The sequence below is a fragment of the Pelecanus crispus genome, chromosome 14 (genome assembly GCF_030463565.1).
Source record: "Pelecanus crispus isolate bPelCri1 chromosome 14, bPelCri1.pri, whole genome shotgun sequence".
Lineage (NCBI taxonomy): Eukaryota > Metazoa > Chordata > Aves > Pelecaniformes > Pelecanidae > Pelecanus > Pelecanus crispus.
The window spans coordinates 16,941,839-16,962,969 of record NC_134656.1 but is presented as its reverse complement, the minus strand read 5'-3'; the positions used below and the strand labels follow the sequence as shown (position 1 = coordinate 16,962,969).

The 21,131-nt window shown below is 43.5% G+C and overlaps 2 protein-coding genes across 5 annotated transcripts in view; both read right to left on the bottom strand.

Moving 5' to 3' along the window:
• Positions 1 to 4,040: 4,040 nt before the first annotated feature.
• On the bottom strand, positions 4,041 to 10,063 carry DYNLRB1 (dynein light chain roadblock-type 1). Of its 2 annotated transcripts, XM_075721256.1 has the most exons (4): positions 10,031 to 10,063; positions 7,282 to 7,357; positions 5,677 to 5,844; positions 4,041 to 4,557 (listed from the first exon to the last, which is right to left on the bottom strand). In XM_075721256.1, the coding sequence occupies exons 1-4, from the start codon at positions 10,031 to 10,033 to the stop codon at positions 4,514 to 4,516; spliced, it is 291 nt and encodes a 96-aa protein (XP_075577371.1). In that variant the 5' UTR covers positions 10,034 to 10,063; the 3' UTR covers positions 4,041 to 4,513. The 2 variants fall into 2 exon arrangements, with proteins under 2 accessions (XP_075577371.1, XP_075577369.1); XM_075721254.1 differs by lacking the exon at positions 4,041 to 4,557 and having other exon boundaries at positions 4,568 to 5,844.
• A 2,013-nt stretch (positions 10,064 to 12,076) lies between these two features.
• The window catches only part of ITCH (itchy E3 ubiquitin protein ligase), a 64,514-nt gene continuing 55,459 nt past the window's right edge, over positions 12,077 to 21,131 (bottom strand). For 2 of the 3 annotated variants that reach the window (XM_075721436.1, XM_075721435.1), the window contains 6 exons: positions 19,723 to 19,863; positions 17,848 to 17,968; positions 17,005 to 17,109; positions 16,675 to 16,771; positions 16,225 to 16,297; positions 12,077 to 15,534 (listed from right to left, as the gene is read on the bottom strand). In XM_075721436.1, the coding sequence (XP_075577551.1) occupies positions 15,435 to 15,534; positions 16,225 to 16,297; positions 16,675 to 16,771; positions 17,005 to 17,109; positions 17,848 to 17,968; positions 19,723 to 19,863 (637 nt within the window). In that variant the 3' untranslated portion in view covers positions 12,077 to 15,434. The remainder of the gene's footprint in view (positions 15,535 to 16,224; positions 16,298 to 16,674; positions 16,772 to 17,004; positions 17,110 to 17,847; positions 17,969 to 19,722; positions 19,864 to 21,131) is intronic. The other variant, XM_075721434.1, reaches the window with a different exon arrangement.

The following is a 21,131-nucleotide window of genomic DNA, read 5'->3' as shown; positions in this document are numbered from 1 at the left end:
ACTCCATCCTCAGGCACAGGATTTCTTATTGCTATTGTTATAAAGTGTTAACCTCTTTTTGATGAGAGGTATGAGGAACTAATTTAGTGATTTGATCCTCGATTTTATCCACACAGACCTTGTGGCAGGATGGGGGCTGTAACTCCACAGATTATTCATACACCCGGAGTGGGAGAAAAGACACTGGTTCATGGAAGCTCTGGAGCTTCTCAGCATGTTAACATGCTTACAAAAACGGGACATGGATCAAGGAAGTTTTACTTCTAATACTGCAGAATATGATTTATACACTCCTTCCTTCAGCCCTCAGCTATCCTGAAAAATCTTGCACACGCCAATACCTCTCTTGCCTGTTCTTACTGACGGCATTGGCAAAACTCCTCATTTAAGGAGGTGCACCTCAGATCCAAACCACCCTGGATCACTCAAAGGTTGATGGAAGGAACCAGCTGTATCAACCCAGCACCAGCAAGCTGTCCTAACATGACCCAGGATCAACAACAAGCTCTACGTACACCAGCATTCCTACAGGGTAAACACCGCTGATAATAAGCACCCCGGATGCTTGCGAAACCACGCTAGCAGAGGGAAATCTCCCCGAAGGAATCCTGTTGTGCTGGTAAAGGAATTGTATTTTTGTCAACAGAAACTGCGTTGATGCTCAGGCTTCTGCTGACACGGCGGTGTTTGTCAGAGCTCACTGCCCCTGCACACCCCAGCTGCCACAGCTTTTCCTACAGATTATACTGCTTCAAGGAGCTGCTCTAGCTCTACTAACACAAGGCCAACCTATATTGGTGTAACTATCTATGCCGGACGTTTGCCCCCTATAGATGTAGCTATACGTTACGACAGCGTTAAGACAAGCTTGAACACAAACGTCCCGTACATGAAGAGGAGTGCTGCACAGTCAGCTCGGGCAGATGAAGAGTTGCTTGGGAGGGCGCTGGAGCAAACGCGAGCTGGAGCAGCTTAAAAAAGCTGCTCTGAGATCCGCAGAAGATGAGTTTCTACAAGCCTAGCTTTTGCAGTATTAATACGTTATCACCGCCATTCCTCTGGCAGAGCCTTATCTCCCAGCAGAGTCAGCACAAGCGAGCACGTCCTTGGGCTTCAAGTGCTGCTGTTCACAGCCCAGAGCCATACCTCAAACCTCCTTTTATTGGCTCGTTAATGCAGTAAGGTTTGTTTTCCACATCTCAGCAGCAGATGCTTCCTCCACCTTCAGAGAGGGATCTGTCAACACTGACTCCTCCAAGAGAGCAAATCAGGCCAGTCTCCAACCACAACACAGAGCGGCAGTAAGGCACAGATCACAAAGGTTATTCGAGCCCTCCCTTGGACCACCTCATCATGCTTTCTGGCTAGAAAAAACGACTAGAACCATAATGCTTATTTTTCTATTCTTCCTCAATTTGACAATAATTTTACCATACAAATGACTAGGCCCAGACTCAGCAAACACAGGACAAGAAGCAGAACTTCATCCCATCTCTTTCTTGACCCTCTCTAAGACAACTTAGGAAAAGTGAAATCCTCCCCTCGCTTACGGAAGAATTGCTTTCGGTCAGATCTCTGCGACTCTCTGATGCTCTGGGTCCAAGTAAGATACTTCTTTTCCATAGTAAGTATCTAAATGGAAGCTGTTGCTCTTCAGCTTCATCCAGCCCTTCCCCTTTTTTTAAAAAAAACTGAATTAACTTTGAATGCTGGTGTTAAAGGTAGCACTAGCATGGCACAAGCAAGGCCCTGCCCTGACCAGATAAGATTTGACAAGCTCCTCCAGGCTCCAAAACCAGCTTCTTCAAGACCTCTTTATTCAAATTCCTGAATATAGTTTAAGGACTGCTAACAGTCCTTGAAAAAAAAAAAACCCAAAACCTAAACAAACCCCCAACCCCCTCCAAACCCCAAAGCTATCAGCATATAGCAGGAACTCAGTAATTTTACTGCAAGTTTATGGTCTCAACACAATGCAGAAAATGGGTATGATCTTTGTTTTGCAATAGGGTTATTTATTACAGCTTGTTTAAAAAAAAAAAACCCACACCTCAACATTCTCTGTTGATATTGATACTGATATTGACACAAAGCCACCAGTAGAGCAGCTATCCTTAAGGAAGTGCCCAAAAGAATGCAGGACACTAAAGAAATTCTCCACTGTTCAAAAGAGTAACACTGCCAGCTACTAGGGAAAGCCAAAAGACATAAGCAGGTCAGCCCCTCCAGGGAAACACTTCTCTGGCTATGAACAACAAAAGATAGAGGACTGAAGTCGCATTTTTATTCTGCCTTGCCTCACGATTCAGTTATTATCCAGAGACTTCAGCCTGCTGGAGATAATTTTTTTTTTTTTGGAAACAGCATTCAAATAAATTATGACAGATCACATGCATCATATAAGCTGCTGTGTATCAGGAATTCCTCCAAACGCAGAGCATGATTTCAGACCCCATTCACTGGTTTGATGGCATGGCTTAAACCAAGATTCAGTAATAAAAGGGCCAGCGAACACATGCTGTGCAAGTTACCCATCAGTTTTCTACGGCTGGGAGATGGATGTTTACGTCAGTCACTTCTTGGCACAAAACGTGATCTCAGGGCTCCGCCAATTTATTGTGGTCAGACATATGCCGATGGGAGAAACAGTTCATAAACTGAGTACAGCCGACGCTGAGTCACAATCACAACTGAGCTACCCAAAATGCTGTAAAGCACCCTCACCTGGATGCTGCAGGACTGACCACTTCACAGATCTCAAAAAGCATTTCTGACTTCGCGGTCATAAACAGTACCTAAAAAATTAGACACAGTCTATAAATTAGTGTCCAAGTCTGAAAATGCACAGAAAGCAAACGCTGGACATACAGGTTATCTTAGCTGTTTGAGTCACCACATATCTACCCCATCACTCTGTGCTCTGAAATCCAGAAAAGTGTCCAAGTCAAGGCCGACATTTTTACTAAGACTCCAAAACTGCACTGCAGCCAATTGCCTGGAATCCCCCTAACTGGCTGAGATCACCCATAAATTCTTAGTCTGTTCCTCGGTGTAGAGGTGGACAGTATCGCATGGTCCTACTACTGCTTCGAATTTTGAAAGAGCAGGGCTGAACACAGGTTATACACTTCTGCTAACAGAGACACATGAGCCAGGAGTGATCCCTCACCAGCACAAGAAACAGCATCCCCTAATAAAACTGCAGTTACTCAATCAAGGTTCGTTCTTTAATTGTACAGTACGTTTCATGCCTGTACCTCTTTGCTCAGGTGCGCTTTGGGAGAAATTCTGGTAAAACACTTCTCTCGCAATCAGTCTGAGGCCAGGCGCACGAGGGGGCCGAAGCACAAGCAGGCGGCTACGCCACCTGCAAGCCCCCCTTCTCTGTGGGGGACACGAGACTGGGGAAGGAACCGGGCTCCCTGAGCACCACTCCCTGCTGTAGCGGTTAGCCGTACTGAGCTACCCGAGAACACAAAGAAAATGCAGTGCAAGACAGCACGCGTCACTTCTGAATCTGGGCTATGACCTTCTGCACATCGCTAAGACTCTTCAAGAGTTGTGACTGTCACACACGTGACAAACATCTTCCATGCAGATATTTTGCACAAATTCTTGAGCTCTGCATGCAATTACGAGGCTCTTTCAAGGCTACAGAAATAACCCCTTTATTATTTTGGAGGAACCTGATAACCTTTTTTTTTTTGTCCTTAATGGCCATCAATAAAAAATTACCAAAGGAAGATACCAGATCAAATTGGCTACTGAATTGTGATAGCACGAGCGCTCCATCAGGCAGTCTTGATGGCCTTACTTAGCCCCAACACTCCTCTGAAACAGAAGGGAAGTGGTAGGAAAATGCTCCAACGTACAAGGCAATTATGAGTACATGGCACATGCACTTAGACTAAATCCTTGTTTAGAGAAAGCAACAGATGAGTAAAAATAGTCCTAGGAAGGTTCTATTTTTTGAAGAAAAACTCAATTGATCATAAGAATAATTAAAATCTTCAGAAGGAAAACACGTAAGACAAAACCAGTCAGTGATGACACTTTTTAATTTGATGTGGTCAGACTTCTTCAAAGTAACTTGTAAAACCAACAGAGACAGAAGTAGAGGACAGGCGAGTTCCATATTTACAGTCATTCAAAAGTAATAGCATAAAAGCGTATCTCAAGTAGTGGTGACAGAAGCATGGAAACATACAAAGGATAGTCTTTTTTAGAACATTATTAGAATATTATATTATCTTCTTAACTATTAAAAGAATCTGTTGCATTTTTTACTGCCTGATTCTAATTCACCAACCCCTCCTCAAAACAACTTGTGATACAAAAAAAAAAAAAAAAAAAGCAGCCACTTTTCCTGTTTGTAAACAACAAAAACACCTGCTTTTGTTTTTCCAGACATTACTGAAGTGGCACAGCAGAGTTAACACTAATGCTCTATTCTTCACCATTAAATTAAAAAAACAGTCAGGCAAAGGGAAAAAACCAGACCAAGTCAGTGTAATCATTCAGTTGGATTCTGGATGACAATCAGGAAATAGTCTTTATCTGGAAAAAAAAAAAAATATCAGCATGATATGAAAGAATAATTTGTTCACAGCACCAGTAAATTTCAACATTTTTTCACCTCTCAGTGATACACTGTGGGAACTGTAGAGTCCTGACATTCATTCTCAATGAGCAAAATAGGCTCAGCATGTCAGATCACTTATTTCTATGAGCCTTAGTGAGAAAGTCTCAGCTTTAGAAAGTGCACACTCGAAGCCAATTGAATTTAACTCAGTATGTGCCCAGGAAACACTAGTAACTGGCACATGCAAGGATGGAATCGAAATAGGTGGCGCAGGACAGTGATTTCCCTTATCTCGCAGGCAGACTGCTGGGCTGCAGCGGCTGTAACTCCGTTTTTCTGGAGCAATGGTTATTCCTCGCTTTTCATCCTTCATATGGAAATCAGAGGCTGCCTCAGCATAAGCCCCAGAGCCCGTCTTACAATCTGCCCTGACCAGTCCCTGCGGAGCAGTCTACTGCGACTGCATCCCCTCCTTTGCCTCTCCATCGGCACAAGCCCACCACGGAGCCGATGCAGTATCAAGGAACAAAGCTGAGTTCCTGCCACATTAGGGAACCATATGTATCTCACTGCTTCCCGTTTCATAATTTGATGAAATACTGAGGATGTTTCCTGAAAAGGAGGTCGCGGCTGCTATATTCTACGACTCATGATTACAGCTACGGTATGCTCTGTTACTTTTCTCTGAACTGGAAAATTTATTAGACTGTTTTGCTTTATTGCTTAGTCTACAGTGCTGAACTGAAATTGCTCTCAAGACCTATTCCTTTCCAACTCTTCTGGTTTTACACTGAAAAATGCAAAGCATGAGAGGCTGCAACACGCTCTCAAACACTATTTAACACTTTCTACTTTGATCAACATGAAATGAGGAAAGTGATTTCCCACAATCCAATGTGAAAAAGCAAGCTTAGGTCAACGATAAAAGCTTTCGACTCTGAAAAAAGCAGAACAGCTTCTTGGAAAAGGGGAGATTATATGATACGAATAAAAGCGGCAGGTAGAGCTTTCCTCCCAGCCTGACGGCCTCAGTCTTGCAAGAAAAGAATTCTGCTGGATCTCCTGACGCCTGCTTTCACCCCACTCACTTTTACCTGGTGCAACCATGATTTCGTTTTTCTTGGAGCGGATCCGCAGGAACGTGAGGTCATTCTGGGGATCAATGTCTCGCACGGTGCTCCTTGCCTTCATGATGAAGCTGTGCATCAGGCCTGCATACTGAATCGTCGTGGAGTTGTCCATAGTGCTTTTGATAGGAATACCTGCGAGAAACAGGGGACAGCAAGGGTCAGCAACAAAACCCCCCAACTAACTCCGCCTTGGGCAGCATCAGGTCCGACTGGGGTGTCCATTTAACCTAAGCAGACGTCGCTACACCAGGGATTACAAGCGTGTTCTTTTTAGAGTCTTAAAAGAAGAACATAAGCGGAAATAAGATGTGGAAAGGCTAAGATCTGGAACCACAGGTGTAGGCGAGAAGAACCGCTTACCTCTAGTAGCATCAGTGCTCTTTTTCATTTATTTGTTTATTTATGAGATTTCTATATAGAAATAAATAATAACAAAAATAAGTATCTGGGGTGGGGGAGTAGAGGAAATACCAATGTTTCAATTCTGTTCTCCTGACTGGGGACAGCTTTTCCTTTCAGAAAGGCTCCTGAACACCACAGTTCAGTGACACTCAAGTAAGCTAGGCTGGGATCGGTGTTGATTATAGAGGACATCAGGACATCAGCTGCTGCATCCCACAGTTCCAAAGCTGAGGCTCCAACGTTCAGCCGTGGCAGCTGACGCAGTCCTTCGAGGTCCCCGGTTCAATTCCTGTGCACCAGCTGAGAGGACGGACACGCTGACACTGTTTGGCCAGAGCTTTCCCTCCCTTATACTTCTGCCACCCATTAGATACGTTTTCCCACAAAAAGCCAGCCAAAATTCAGCTCACGTGTCAGAACAATGCAGCAGCCAACTACCAGATACGGACATGGCAGAAAAAAATGCTGCAGGTGTATGTTCACATAAGCGCAGCTTCAGCCTGGGGAGCACAACCCATTATTCACCATCATGAAAAAGCAGCGAGCAGAACACAAGCTGCATGCAGGTACGCAATGGTCTGTTCTTCCATATATTCATATATAGCTATTATCCGTCATCTTTCCTAAGGATTATTTCTAGGAAATTTTCAATGTAAATTGATAATCATACAATTTTAAGAAGTTGGGCTCCTCACAGTGTATGTAGAGTGCTCTGAACAAGTCTGCTCTGCCAGACCCTTCAACGACTCCGAAGGGAGAACTAGCGTATGAGCGTCACGAGGCCATGAGCACGAGACGGCTGCTACGCTACTCGAGTCTGCCCAGACAGCGGCGTCCTGGACACGCACAGCACCAAGATTTCAGATGTCATGAGAGCTTTTAGTGCTACCGATAAAGGCTTTGACAGAACGCAGTCTCAAACACTGGCATAACTCAAATATTTCTAAGCTTTTGCAGTTCATTTATTTCCTAAAATAATAAAGTGAGCTTGCAGAAAAGCAGAAATGGGAATCCAGTTTTCTCTTGTAGCCTAACTGCTGTCTATCTGCTTTGGCCACAGGAAAAGCTTTGCTAAAGACAGACTGTAATCTAAACGCAAGTAGTACAATCCATAGTCCTTAAAGTGCATGTATAGAGCAAGTTACACCTCAGAAAACACCACAGTACCTTCAGAATTGACAACAATGATTCCTTGCACTCCTTTCTGGCTCTGAATTCGCTTCAGTGTTTCTTCCACCTCAGCCTGCAAACAGAGGAAGCACAAATTGATAGAAGATTAGAGCCGCTGTTTGCCTTCCACCAAAGCTTTGTAATAATGTATCTGAAAACAAAGCTGTGCAAAGCTGATTCCAACAGATACCACCCACACTGTTCCGCACAGCAAAGCGTCTGTATTTCGGTGCTACCTTTTTTGCACAACCTTTTCAGTTGCTTTCCGTCTGTCTTTCCTCTTCACCCATTTGTGATTATAATCTTGCAGAAACTTGGAACTCCCCTCTGATCCTTCCTTCCCTCCCTCCTCCTCCCCAGCCCTCCCACAACCTCCCGCATCAGTTCCTTACTGTAGGCTTGCAACTGGAGGACTGCTCAGACTGCTACAGTTTAGGTGTCGCGCAAAAATCACGTATGAAAATATACATGGAATTTACGAAAAAAGTAGAAAAAGGTACATTCTGGGTGCAAGACTACCTTCCCTTTTATCAAATGAATGCTAAGAGCAATTGCAAACAAGAAAAGCAAGGGGAAAAACAATGAATAAATGCTATTTATTTATAATTACGACTCGTGCTGGGATAGCTACAAGATTATAACCACTAACAATAATCTACAACTTTGCAAAATCAACTTAAAAAAAAAGGAAAAATGAAAACTGAAGGCCAAGGCAGTATCTCTGTGTCTTCTCTGTAAAAATCACCATCAGCTTCAGAAGAGCTTTCAAACCCTGCAGCACAACTTCCATTGCTACAAGACAAAATTTAACTACAGGTTCTCCAACAGGGTCATAGCACCTCAGCACCTGAGCTGCTTCCCACAGCTGGGTGACTATTTGGCATGTTTTATTCCCATTAAAGGAAACAGAGACACGCAGCATCTTTCAGACCCTGCAAGGCAGAGTCCCGCAGAAAGGGTCTAGGAGGGGAGACAGGAATCGCCTGAGCTCAGGCAAGGCAAGACCTGTTTGGCCTTTGGCCAAGACGGCTGCGCTTCTTCAGCGCTGCGAGTAACCCTCCCGCCGCGGAGGAGCGCAGTCACGCTACAGGCCCTGCTCCCCGGGAAGAGGGCTTGTCCCAGCACAGCACCACGGCCTCAGCCTCGGAACCACCAGCGAGCTTTCTGCGGAGCGCTGTAGCGTAAAGTAGCTTGGAGTACCACCAGCTGTTGCTGACAAGAGATGGCACCACCTGAGCTTGTCTTTATGAAGCAGAGTTTTTCTCTCTTATCCAGCATAGAAAAAGTCAAGTCTTTTCAACAAAGCTCTTATTTCTGAACACTGGGCTGTTTTCAAATGGAAGACAAGGGAGGTGAAACAAAGAGCAAACTACAGGGTGTGCAAATGCCGAGAGAAATTTGGTGGCACGCTGTTAAGTCTGAAATAATTTCCTGACTTCTTACTGGCAATACTTCAGTCCTGATCCGTTAAATGCTGTCCTTCGTTGGACCTTAACAAACCTACTTGAATGCAAAGAAACATCCACACAGAACAACACCATTTTTTAATTTCTTCTAACAACCAACAGATAACCTAACTCGCGAGGTGAGGCGATCTGCTCTAACAGCTCGCTGCTGGTAACACGGGAAGGTCTTGCTCCTCCTGCTCTTACTCCCCACCACACGCGCCAGCTCTGGCGCTCGACCAATACCTCCGCAAGCCAGCTCAACCCACCAGGCCAGCTGGTGAAAAAAATTATATATTTATATATGATAGATAATATTATATATGTAACTTGTGAAGCAAACAAAAACTCTCTTAATAAGGGGCTGAATAACCACAAGAGATAGTATACGGAGGAGAGATGCACTCTGAAAAAGGAGAATAAATACTCCCTCGTCACCAATCTGTTCTTTTATAACCTTTGCTGTACATACAACTGTAGCCTTTATCTTCCTGTTTTCATCTACAAAGCTTTCATTCCTGGGTTTGCTTAAAAAAAACTTATTAGACCATTTCAAGTTTCCATCTATAACGTCAGTCAGTATGTATTTCTTCAGAAGTTTTTCCTCATGTTTTGATCCCCAGTTTCATGACTATGCGCTAGCCAACAACACACTCGAACAGGAAGCAACCTCCACTGCAATTACGATAAAACAAATCCGTCCCAGGTTCCGCAGAACGTTAAACGGCCACTTGTCTCAAACCGGTCTCTTCCCCCGACTGCTTTCAGCTTTAGGAATCGCGGCCCGGTTGCCAGGAGAAACGCGAAGCCGGAGCCTTCCCCTGAGCGCCTCCGGCCCTGCCGCCACACGGCGCGTTCCAGCGCCCGGCAGAATTAACGGGGGGCTACGGGCGGGCTGGGCTCGGTGCCGCCCCTGCGGGGCACCCCGGGCGCCCGTTAATCCAAACCGGGCCGCGCCGAGCCCTGCGCGCGTCCCAAGCAAAGCAGGGAGGGGCGAGAGGACCCGCGTCCCGCTGCTACCCGCTGCGGGCACCGGACGGCCCGGGCACTCGCCGGGGGGGGGGGGGGGGGCTGCCCCCGGCCTAGCGCCGGGCCCCCGCCTCGCTCTGCGCTCGCCGGGCGTTTCCCAGGCCGGAGCCCCCCGAGGGCCGTGCGGCAGAGGCGGCACCGGGACCCCCCGCCCGGCCCCGGGGCAGCGCCGGAGCGGAGCGGAGGGGACTCGCCGCCCCCGGCCGGGCCCCGCGGTGCAGCCGAGGCCCCGGGCCGCCCCCAGGCCCCGCCGCCGCCGCCGCCTCACCCACCATCTTGAGCCGCCGCCTCTCCGCCCGGTCACGGCTCCGCGCGCATGCGCCGCCGGCTCCGCCAATCCGCGGGGGGGAGCGGGGCGGGGCGGGCTCCCCCTGCCCCGGAAGCACTCGGCCCGCGGCCGCCATCGCCTCAGGGCCCGGCCCCGCCCTTAGTGCCCCCCCCCCAGCTTCACCCCCAAACGAAGCGGCGGCGCCCCCGCTCCGAGAGGCCGCAGCGGCCTCGGGAGCCGCCGGGACAATGAGCGGCCCCGCCCGGGCCCCGCCGCCGCCCGCGGGCAGCGCGCAGCCGGAGCAGCGGGGCGGGTGGGGCCCTCGCAGGCCCCCCGAGCTCAGGCCCCGGGGCGGGGCAGGGCAGGGACCGGCGCTCAGCCCGCCGCGGCACGGGGGCGGGGGCGGCCGCTGTGCTGAAGGCAGGACGGCGCAGCGCGCTGTGCCGCGGCTGGTACCGCGCACACGCACGGTAGCGGCGCTCGGTGCTTGGGCCCCTCTGGAACCCGTTCTCCGCACTGAAGGTTGCTGCTGTCAGCACTGCCACCCTGCAAGCAGGCAACGCGCTCGGCTCCTCGCGCCCTTTAGAGGAAGCAGATGGTGTTGGGTAAAACGTAGAAACACGACCTCGTGAAGTATTTTCCATTTTTTTTTTTCTTCTCCAAGATACTCTGAAAACCAGGATTTGACAGGGCAGATGAGCTCACTGGTCCTTCCGCTGCTTTCTGCTCCAAACGCCACTGCTTGTGCGCTCCTGTAGAGGTGACGGGTCGAGAGCAGAGGGGATCAGGCAGCTTCCGAGATCAGGGACAAATCCTTCCTTAGGGTCCGTGAGATAGGGCTGGTGTCTAATTAGGTTGTAGAGCTGTAAATATCCACTAATGTAAATTCCACTCTCTTAGCAGTCCAGCAGTAAGTTTTAAAGCTTGGCTGCAGAGTCACTTTACCATGGACTGCTTCAACTTCTAGTAGCACCAAGGGTGACAAGATTTGCTCAATAGGTAGCAGCGCACAGCTGCCACCAGAGACCAAACCCAAACGAGGTTTTGTTTAACCTAAACAGGCTGTACTAACTGAAAACAGCATCAAATTTGGGGTTTACACAACTTCCTAGGACACTTTTCAGTGATTTCATCCAAAGCACAGAGGAAGCAACTCAAAACTAACCTCCCCTGCTGCAGAGAAAAGGCAATCCTTATTGCACGTATTTACTTGGCATAAGGCAGGCACACTTGGGATTTGCTGCTGCTAACAAAATTGTATTAACCGAGCCCGTGTGAACGTGCGGGACAGCAAGCTGAGCGAAAGCGCAGTGGGAAGGGCTGCAGCAAGGAAGATCGCCCTCAGTGGAGGAGCCGGCTTTTGGGGAACATTCGAACAACCTGGACATGAACAAGTTCACAGGACCTGAGGGAAGGTGCCCATGAGCGCCGAGGGAGCTGGCCGATGTCGCTGTAAAGCCGACCTCAATTATCTGCGACTGCTCCAGGCCATCAGGAGAGGTTCCTGACGATGGGAAGAATGCAAACACCACTTCTTCCTTCAAGGGGGAGGATCAGGGTAACCACAAGGCTGGTCAGTCTCATCTGAGTTTTTGTTCCCCTCCTTCCCATCACCCTGTCATTCCTGAACAGAAAAGACGTCACAAACTTGCACAGTCATACCTCATTTCTCATTGCTGCTGTAGTGGTAGAAGAAAATGTTAAAGCTGTGGCTCCTGCAGAACCTCTCTCAAGGCCCGCCACTAACAGAGCAGCAGCCTCACGGTCTCTGTGGGGCAGCATCCCCAGGACCACGAGATCTAAAGATTCAGGAATTGTTTTATCTGCGGTTTCTAACCAGTCACAGAGGCAGCCGTGTCTGAAATCTCCTAATGAATTTCCAATGCGATCAATGGCAGAAGAGGTCTCAGGAAAGAAACTTTCCTAAACAGCTCTGCTAGGAAGACAACTTCCGACAGCCGAACCCCTCACCCTCGGACCGGCAGACAGTTTATTTGCACACGGATGTTTGTAACACAGAAGGAATAACGACGAGACTACCAGCTCTTTAAGTAGTTTTATAAAAGTATTTGACTTACTGAGATACTGTTACAGTTACCTGAGTATTTGAAATTACAATGCAAGGAAATTTCAACAATGAATTTCAGTACAGTATTTTACAATCCAGTGCTGCTGATCCCAGTTTATATACGAGTTCACTAGAGCACATATACACACAAACAGTGATTGTTGAAGAAAATTAAAAGACACCACAAAAAGGGGGCTGGAGATACCAATATAACAGAGAAAATTGAGATTACAGATCCAGTGCAGCATGTAATAAAAATGCAAACAAAAAAAAAATTAAACAAGCATTTTGTTTTACTTTTTCTCAGAATAATAAAAAAAGCTTTTTTTTTTCCCAAAACACAAGCAACTGGATTAAAAAAAACCCCAACTTCCATACTAGATCAGATGAAGACATGACGCGTTTGCTGTGCATTTCATTAGTATATTAACATTTCCTGAGCTACCCAGAACAATAAGGCTTCATTAACTCTTAGATCAGCGGCTCAGCATTTCATTTTCTCATGTCATCTCGTAAGGCAAAATTCTAAATAAAAGTTATTTTAATACTTGAAAATTAGGATCAATTGACAGTTGCACATGAATATACATTTGTGACATACTATGAATTTACGCAGCTCAGGCTGCTAAATCGGCTGAAGTAGTGGGAGACAAATTAATCTCTGCTGAAAATCTTACTTGACACTCAATTCACGACAACCTATTATCTGGGATACCAGATGCTGTGGGCTCATCCATGTGTTGTTTTCACCAGATCCCCACAAAGAACAGAAAAGTGCACCAGTGGCTTATATTAATGCCTTTTTATTTCTACACAACATGCTGTAAAAAATTAACAGATTTGTTAGCATTCACAATGCTGACGAAGTAAAACGCCTACGTAATCTTCACCTCTGGCTTCAGAAATATTGCCAATTTAACACAGTAAAGTTGCTTTAAAGTTCTTATATTTTGGCCAAATCAAATGTTTCACAGATTATTCCCCTCCGCCCAATGAAGTCTTTATTTGCAATATTTTAAAACCACATCTGGTGCTTGGGATGTCCAGCCCTCTTTTCCCACCCTAATACAGCAGAAAAGACATATAAACATGCCATTTAAATTAAAGAAAGAAAAATGGAGTAAGTGGAATTCCAGACTGCAAAAATATATACAAGCATTTACCTTTTTCCTGAACTAAACATTTCAACCATAAAAATATTAAACAGCCGTACCCTATAGAACTAGGGCTAAGGCTATTTCAATTATAACTATTCTTTATTTTAAAAATATAGGGCTGAAAGCCTTTTGGGTGATATTTATACATTAACAATATTTCTAGGTTCCCTACATGAATCATAAAGCATTATGCAGAACACAGAGTATTTTTCATAGCTTAATCTTGCATTATCTTGCTTAATTTAATTTCTCTTGTAAATATGTTAGATAACTTCATTTCATTGTAAGAATTAATATAAACAGAAGATATTTATAAGGCTTTTTTATTCCTCATGAGCTGTATACTGTAATATATCCATCAAGTGTTTTGAAGTTGGCAGATTTTCCTCCTACTAAAACCATGAGGTCAGGTTAGTTCTCACCATCACTGAAACTGTGAAAGAGGGTCATTTCCGTATCGTCAGAAACTCTTCTCCACGCCTTTCTTAGAAGACGCACGGCAAAAGAGCCAGTAAAGTCTAAGCATCCTGCCTTCCAATAAGCACATATCACTCTGGATGACCTGAAAAACCCTCGAAGTCAGTTAAAAACTGAAGTATCTTTGTTCTTCTTGGGCCTGATTCGGTCCTTCCCTCTTACAGTTTAGACAGAAGGAACAGCAGGAAAGAAACAGTCTTTTCAAGACTGGAAATTCAGTTTTACAGTTTCCCACTGTCCTGTTTCAGCTCCGGTATCTAGAAGCCTCTTAAAACCAGCTCCTGCCCCCACGCTTTGAGCTGTGGTTATGCTTTAAGATGTGCTACATGCTATTTCAAGTGTCACGTCTCGCTATGGCTAACAGCTCGTCTTGTGGAAGTTTGCTTTCCTCCCTTCAGACAGGGAAAGAGCTGACCATACCCAAAAAGTGCATTCAGTCTAAAGGAGGAGTAAAATGCAAAATGTTATTGTAAACCAGAAGATAACTGAGTATTAACAGATTCTAAAAGGAAGTAAAAGATGTCATCAATCCAATAGGAACTCACTACAAAAGTTACTAGCTAGAAGCAGCTTAGGGTGAAATAGCTTAGAAACCTTCCCCAAAAACTTTAGTTTCAGTCTTTATAGAACTATTTACTGGTGCTCCAGCTTTTCAAAAATCTATAATCTGTGTCTGAACTTTCTGATCCTCTTAGTCTTAGCCAGGATCACCTATCAGTTCATCAGCAAAAATGGTAAGTAGTCTTATTTTCTGACTCCAGTTGTTTTGTACCTCTTCCTCAGAACCCAATAAAGTCTTCAGAGCAAACTGACTGCAACATGTGAGAATAACACTGAGAATAATGTCCATTAACACTTTTGACAAGAAACATCCATCTGCAAACGGGAATCTAAATGGAATCAGTGCAATCCCAGGTGGTCTTGTCTTTTGCGAGACAAGTGAAGTACCACAGTGTTAACATCGATTTAAAAGTTAAATGTGTTACACAGAAAAAGATCAGAATTCTTCTGAGGGCACACAGAAATGTTCCAACAACTTTGGGCGGGTGTCTATTTTGCTGAAATTAGCAGGATTGGGAAAAAACAAAGCAAAGCTATGCCCTGGATTTGTGCCACAGTTTGACATCCCCTTAACAGCAGCTTGAGTCCAGCTGGCACGTGAGCAGACTCCAGGCGGGGAAAAAACAGTCTGGCCACACTTGAGTTAGGAAAAAAGAGCTGAAGCAATGAATTTGCTCACGTACGCAGAGGATGGTTATGAGCTGGCTCGAGTAACGCTGCTGCGAAGAGGCCTATGATGATGCTGCAGCACTGCAGCTACCAATGAACTTCCCAGTGCATCAGTAGCAAAAAATGCTACTAAAAAGGAAAGACAAAACTATTGTTAAAAAATCTGTCAGTCATTAAGGACACATTCTAATTAATGAATGGTAAAACAAAGCAGAGCCCAAAGCTGCATTAAACCTCTACTTCGGTCATAATTCATTTGTAGCCATATCTGATTGCTCATTTGATTTCTGAAAGTGCTCAGTAGAAATCCAGAGTTAATGTGGATAAAACCTCAGGATAACATCCATTTACTTACACATTAGTATTGTTAAATAAATCCGAGTCAAGTCTACTTTACAATGAAGTGTGCAACAAGCAGAAGTAGTGAAGAACATACATCGTGTTGAGTTCACGTTCTTCAAGGTGCAAATTTTTAGCTATTCTTGCCCAAATCCTTCTGTTTCTTCAATTGCAAACAACAGCTTTTCCTTCAGCTGCTCGTAATTCTTATAGGGTGGAAGGTCTAAGCGATTGAAACTGAAAATAAAGGAAAAACTTGAGTACTGAAAAGTAATTAAACCATCACAAAAAAAAAATCCATTATGAATATGGGTAATTAAATTTTTTGCTGTGTAGATGGATACCTGAATTTAAACCCTGTGAAGAGCTGACTACTGACATGAAGTTTTATATTCCTGAGAGCAAGTTAGAGTTCAAGCAGTTGAACAGTGATAGTTTTCTAGAAATGCAGTGTACTTGGTAAGAAGTTTCACTAACTTTTCCTAGTTGGTTAACCAGAGTCATCAGTCACATTTGAAATTTTGAATTTGTGTGTTTTTACTAACCACTACTACACCTGAGGCACTGAGTAGAAGCTCCCTTTTCTCTGTGGAAGAGGGAGTGTGAATGTGGCTACTTCACTTATCAAGATAGAGCACAGCGATAACAAAAGATCAATCCCAACCTCTTTAGACAGTACTGTTTAGTACTTTAAATTTTCAGTAATACACAAATCCATAGAACTTACAATGAGGTCTACTCCACGCCACAAGAGTTTTTCAGAAGTTCAGCTATTACTCAACAACAGAGTTTATTGGTGTAACTCGGTGTTTGCTTTCACACAGTCTCAGCCATTTAAGTATATTACCCATTTACTAAAATCTCCACATCGATTGTTGTCGGCAAGAACAGAACAATAGTAATACTCTTGATTTGTTACATACTCACCAGGTATGACTTCTAGGTAACCAGTTTTCCTTTCCAACTTTTTCAACACAAAATTTTTGGGGTCCGTTGCTCCCTGTAACAAATTCAAATAAACAAGGCATAGGTCTAGCTACCTTTGTATCGGTAGGTCATACATTACAAGTGAAGTATGAAAGGCTTACACACAGGATTACCATTACTCGCACAGAAAAGAGACTTCTGTCTTTCACTATACAACTCGGCCTAGATCAAAGTATGCATGTGGTGAAATGCATAAATTTGAAGTGATTTTGCACCTCGGTACGGTACCAACAGGTGTAAACATTCCCTCCATCCCTTTTTCCATCATAGCTCAAGTATATGCAGGACTTACAAAACAACATTAATATGAAATTCTTTAAAAATGTCCATAAACATATAACTCTTAAAAAAAAAAATAGCTAATGCATTAGAGGGATTATTAATGCATACCCATGAGGTCAGCAAATCCTCCCACTGGTAATCTGCATGTTCCAGTAACAAACTGCAAGAGTCTCATTCTCTTCTCATTATCTATCTCTTTCACAAACTGAAAAATAATAATTGAAGTAAGCATTTAGGTATAGATTTGATACTCAGATTTTCACATTATCATCATCCATAGATTAACAAATTACATGACCGTTATCAATAGCTGGATTAGCACTAACAATTTATATTTACACACTACAGATCTGTTCAATAATTCTGACTATTGTTTACTAAGCTGTAGCTGGTCTCTGTAACTTCTGGTGGTCTGAGAATAAAACAAAGTCGACAAACCTGCCAGAACCATACTATCTGTCTGCTGGTCCTGGTATAGTGCCGGTAAATGGTATGCCTCTGCCAGTCGTTCAAATCAATTTCTTGCATTCCACACAGAAGCACCTTTAGGGGAGAAAAAGGAAAATAAACATGCAAGTACAAGTTCAGACTTCCCTTCTATGACTTCCCACATAGCAAAACAGAACATCAATTGCACCCATACTTAGAAGCATCTGCAGTGACAGTATACTTGGTTTTAATTTTAAACTATATCCAAAACTTCCACAACAAATAATGATGACTGGTCATGAAGTGTATTTGGAGAGGCCACAAAATAGCAAGCATCTGTTGTGAAAAATGGAATAATTGCTTGCATTTAGACATTCAAGCCACGAACAGTTTATCACTGCCCAGCCATACAATTCTCCGCTAGGAACAGGATGTTTTGGTTTTATCTTGTTAAATTGAATAGATGCTTCACAAAGTGTAATTTTGAGAGATCAAAGCCATCTAGAACCTCGTCCAGTCTACGTGCGATTGTCCATTGTATATCTGGTTTTATCTCCCTTTCTGTGAAGTTACTCATTCTTTCAACACAGGCAAGTCATGGGATTACAAAAGCAACTCGATAAAAAAATTTCTACTGGCAGAAATGCCTTTAGAAACACGTAAGTAGGCTGCAAAAAGGAAAGGGAAGGGAAACACCCTAATCACGTACTAGTCCATAAAGTTTCCCTCATAAGCCCTATAAAACACGAGCTGTCAGCCTTAGCAAGTTCTGCTCATCAGACGTAATGACTGGAGTTTTAAGTATTTTATGCGTAACAACCTGGATTTAGCAATAGCCAAACAATCCTTTACCTCCAGTTCCTTAGCATCAAAATACTGCAAATACTGTTGTGGCAGAATTTCGTTGAAGCCTTCAAAGAAAGCCTGCGTCTGCTCCTCAACACCTCGGGAAAGTCTCCATTCTGCTACTAGCCTGTAAAAGAAGATACAGAAAGGTAATTCAAGTGGTCTGTGCTAACCCATGGCCACATCTTTGTTAGCCTATTTTGAGATGAACTGCAGGCTAAGTTTAAAAAAAAAAAAAAGAAATGGAAAGTCTGGAAAGTTCTGGGGATAGAGCGTTGTATAATCTTATGAGTAACCTTTACTCTGTGCAAATGATTTCATTTAAGTTAAACCCTATGTTTCCAACCATTCTGCTACGGCAAGTATTTTGGACTCAAACAGGAGGCAGCATCTATTCACTGATTATATTAATGAGAGCACAGCAGTCCCTAGGTATTTGAAGAAAGAAAAAAAAAATGCAGAGCTATATTTGTCTAGTATTCTCCCCAGAAATCTCAGTCATTATCCATGAAAAGGTAAAAACTAGGTCAAGTTGTACTGGTGAAGATAAGTAGGACTGCTAGCTTACCAAGAAACGACTATGTCCATTTGGAAAGTTCCATATTTGTTTCTGTTAATCATGAAACTTTGCTCTGTGGCAGAAACTCCACTCTCCATTAATAAAAGGGTGAAAAGCAGGCAGGAGACCCGAAGAACCTGAACCCAGGGAGAAGCAGATATTATGCTGAATTCAAGCCTAACCTGTCAGGAGAACTGGAGTCTAAAGGAGAGATGGCTATTTTCTGATTTCAATCCTAGAAACTTTGGGGACTTAAAGCAGGACTCAGAGTAAGCCAAAGAATACGAATGAAACTGGAATGCGAGCTCTCCCTGGGTTCCTCGAAACTAGAAGAGAATGGTTTTCTGCAGGTCCTCCCTATTTTCAACCCCACTAATAATACTTTGCAAAACTGCAGAATGCCAGTGTGTTTCTTCTGCAAATATTACCTTTTCTGTGAATCACTGATGTGTCTTCAGATTACTCATGCAATGAAAACAAAATCCATTCCCTTCTCCCTCACCCCTTCCCGTGAAAGAAGCCTTCACAGAACACATCGTAAGAAAGAAGAAAATTCTACTGTGATTCAGTTTATTTTGTGCCTGCAACGTGTGACTTTTTTTTTTCGCAAGCGCATTCTCCAAGGTTGTATACTGGAGTTCACACCTTAAAGCAGAGCTTATATACTGCTGCACACTGAGTAAGAAGGGGATATTTCAGGACAAAGCAGGTCACTGTTCACATTTTTAATCGCTCTTAGGCTCCTTCCTTAACTTATTGCTTTAAAACATTCTGATACTGCCAACATAATCCTTCATTTATGACAATACAACAGGACAACTGTCCTGTTACAAATGCCAAGACCTAATTGTACTGTAAAACCAGTTCAGATAAAACTAGCAGCGATCCCAAGTATCTTTAAAAAATAAGAATCATAACAAAAGCATCCAAAAGTGTTAAGTTTAAAAAAACCCCAACCAAACATGGCTGGGTCGAATATCAGCAGGCTATGAAGCAATATAATTCCAGTAATAAACACATGCAATGATTTCATGAAATACCTGACATTCTTATTTGTTGTCAAGATGTTCTGCTAAACTTAAACATCTCTAGGAAGAAAGTGGACCTTCTACTAACTGTAATCTTTGGCAAAAGTGGATTTTAAAAACTTATTTCTAGCAACAGTCTTCTTTCAAATACGATATCCAAGCAATTGCCACTTGTTGTCAACATCAACAATTACTCAGAGACAGAATTACATAGTTTGACAATCTTTTCTTGCCAGAACTAAAGAAAGAAAACGACGGAGATAAGAATATTTTAAAATCTTCATTTATTCTTACCTAATGTATTCTTCTTTGTTTTCTTCTGTGACCAGAATGTTGCTACCATTTGGCTTCAAATCGTGGCTTTTGATTTCACCTAGAATTTCTTTATCAACCGAGAAAAACATTTCCAAGCCACATTCTTCAATATCATTCTCTCTACAAGGAAAAAAACAGAATTTTAAATAACTGTGTCAAGACCTTGTACTCAGTAGAGAAAATGGGTATGAAGAACCTTAAGGATAAAAAGGTTTGGAGCTAAATCATCCAAATAAGGAAACGTTCCTTACACAGTAATTATGGTTTTACAAGAAGTACCGACTCATTTTACCAATGTGCATACACGAATTATACTCCTGATCAGAGTTTTTGATCAGTAGTACCCTTATATTTACCGATCACAAGGCTGACAAACTCCCTGCTGACTAGGATCTGCGGAATGTCTACGGAATACAGAAACTTTTCAAGTAATGACAATGATATTTCATTGAATGATTGCTTCTTCTAGCAGCTTACTTCTAACACAGGAAGGACTGTGTTAAAACAGAGCCATCACTGTCAGATAATAGCAGGTAAGAAGCAACTAAGAAAGACTTTGCATGCTTAATGAATTCTCTTCAACTCCAGTATATTTATGGGACTATCTTGTAAGCATATACTAAAACGTTGCAAGCTCCTCAGTTAACAAAGTGCAAATACCCCTGCTAAAGAGGAATTCTCTTAGAACTTTCAACACAGGAAGAATCTGTAGCCAACAAACATTGCTCAAGTGAACTCTATTCTCTTTATAGGCGTTCATAGCCAGGAGAATAACAGGTACAACACTGTCATTTGTATGTTGATACGTGCTTCTGTAAAGTGAAGAATCACATGCATATACAGAGGTTTTGATGACCATTTTCCCCCAAAACAAAGTGCAAAATCAAGATTATTTGTCCTGAACAGTAACACAGACATGTCAGTCTTGAAAACAGCACTGCGGTTTTTCTGGCACCGTGACGCAACAGTGCTTTTGAACTTGATCTTTCCAACATATACACCACTGCATGAAATCTCAGATGAGGAGGGAAGGCTTCAGATGGATGGATGATGAAATAAATGACCCCTTCCTTTTAAAATGAAAGATACCTGCTCTAGCTCGGTTTGAGCAGAGAGGTTTGACCAGATGACCTCTAGAGGTCCCCTTCCAAACTCAATGATTCTGTGAAATTTTCAAAATTGTGGGAATGAGAAAAATGGCCACCTGATAGGAGAAGCACCAAGAAATTCAAAACTACCAAAAGCTTCCTGGAAGGTTATAAAATTTGCTTTTTTGGCGAGGAACAAAATTATGCCCACCCTGACAGATGTGACTTGTTTCCCTACAAATCTGGAGTAATTTCCTTAGAGGATAACTTCATCAGCATTATACATAAGCAGGCTCAGCT

What these genes read in the sequence shown, in the direction of transcription:
- DYNLRB1 (XM_075721254.1), bottom strand. An exon ending in CATTGTTGTCAATTCTGAAG is followed by an intron (nt 5,845 to 7,281) that starts GTACTGTGGTGT and finishes TGTTTCTCGCAG; the next exon opens with GTATTCCTATCAAAAGCACT.